This window comes from Alligator sinensis, unplaced genomic scaffold (genome assembly GCF_000455745.1).
Source record: "Alligator sinensis unplaced genomic scaffold, ASM45574v1 scaffold94_1, whole genome shotgun sequence".
Lineage (NCBI taxonomy): Eukaryota > Metazoa > Chordata > Crocodylia > Alligatoridae > Alligator > Alligator sinensis.
The window spans coordinates 24,106-25,529 of record NW_005842073.1 but is presented as its reverse complement, the minus strand read 5'-3'; the positions used below and the strand labels follow the sequence as shown (position 1 = coordinate 25,529).

General features: G+C 58.6%; 1 protein-coding gene across 1 annotated transcript in view; it reads left to right on the top strand.

Moving 5' to 3' along the window:
- Positions 1-565: 565 nt before the first annotated feature.
- Positions 566-1,424, top strand: part of LOC102376111 — a 14,100-nt gene continuing 13,241 nt past the window's right edge. The window contains exon 1 of the mRNA XM_025204242.1: positions 566-681. Within this exon, the coding sequence (XP_025060027.1) occupies positions 566-681 (116 nt within the window). The remainder of the gene's footprint in view (positions 682-1,424) is intronic.

Genomic DNA, 1,424 nt, shown 5'->3' with positions numbered 1-1,424 from the left:
CTCTCCTTCCCCTCCAACCGCCCGATGGTAGGCGATATGTGCCCAGAGTTCATCTGCGTTATCCACGTGACGCCCCCCATCGCGCCATGGGCAGTTTTTGACTAGTTCCAACTCCATCGTGTCTTCCCCGGATCCTGTTCGCGACGCCATGTGGTGGCCGGGCGAGTGCTGGGGCCCTTGCCGGGAACCCAGAACATTAGGTGGGTACTTCGACGCGTGGAGTGGAATTAGGCACGGATGCGTATTGGTTGCAACAAGGTTGTTTACTTACGCTACTGGTGTGTGCAGTGTAGGAAGAACTGGCTTAGTTGCAGCTACAAACGTACTTTCGGTTACACGCGTAGCGAGAGCTGAGATGAGACGAGACGAGACGTTCCATAAACGAATTACCGAGCGCGCAGGGAAGGGGGTACGTCGGGGAGGTCGGTGACGGGGAGTCGTTGGTGGGTGATCAGTCCGCCAAGTTACTCCGAGGTGTGTCCGGAGTTCTCCAACGTGGGCGGAAACTGCACGGACTTTTATACGTTTAGAGTAGCCAATGACGGGCTGCTAAGTAGAGCGCAGAATGGCTGATGTCACAGCGCGCTTCCATGACCAAATTTGGGATGGAGGGCGGTCCATACGGTCTATTGTGACATGGGCACTTGCTCGACTTGGTTATGACACTAGTGAGGAAGAAAGGTGGCGATGTGCAGGTTTGTGTGGATTACCGCAAACTGAATGTTACTGTTAAGGATGCCGACCCCCTGCCTCGAATCGATGCTAGGCTGGACTCCTGGCCAGAGCCCGATGGCTGTCCACCCTGGACCTGGGCAGTGGGCACTGGCCGGTGGAAGTGCACCCGGAGCACAGAGCGAGGACAGCCTTCTGCACCAAGAAGGGGCTTTGTGAGTTTACCATTGTGCCCTTTGGGTGTGCAACGCTCCGGGCACATTGCAGACTGACGGATATCGTATTAGCAGATTTACAAGGGACCTCCTGCTCGGTCGACCTGGGCGATATCATGGTGATGGGATGAACTTTTCAGGAGCACCGGCCGTACTGGTGAGGCTGAGAGAAGCCGATCTGAAGATGAGCCCACCACGTGTCGGCTGTTTTGCAGGTAGTGAGTGTTTTGGGACGTGATGCCCACAGGGGTAGGCCCAGACCAGGGAAGGGGGAGACCATGAAGACTTGCCCACTGCCCCGAAATGGGACAGGACTGCGCAGGTTTTGGGGTCCAGCCTCCTGCTACAGGAGACGTGTGGGGGGTTGTGCTGCCATTGCAAGCCCCTGGCATCAACTCTCCGATGAGGAGAAGCTCCCTCGGACAGGGCACGGCAAGATGCCCGCCCGGAGCTCGAGCAAAGGTGGTGCCGCGCCCTGCCCCGGCGCACCCGCACCTCGGCTGCCCCCCTCGCTCCGTGCGGGACGCGGGTGCTGCC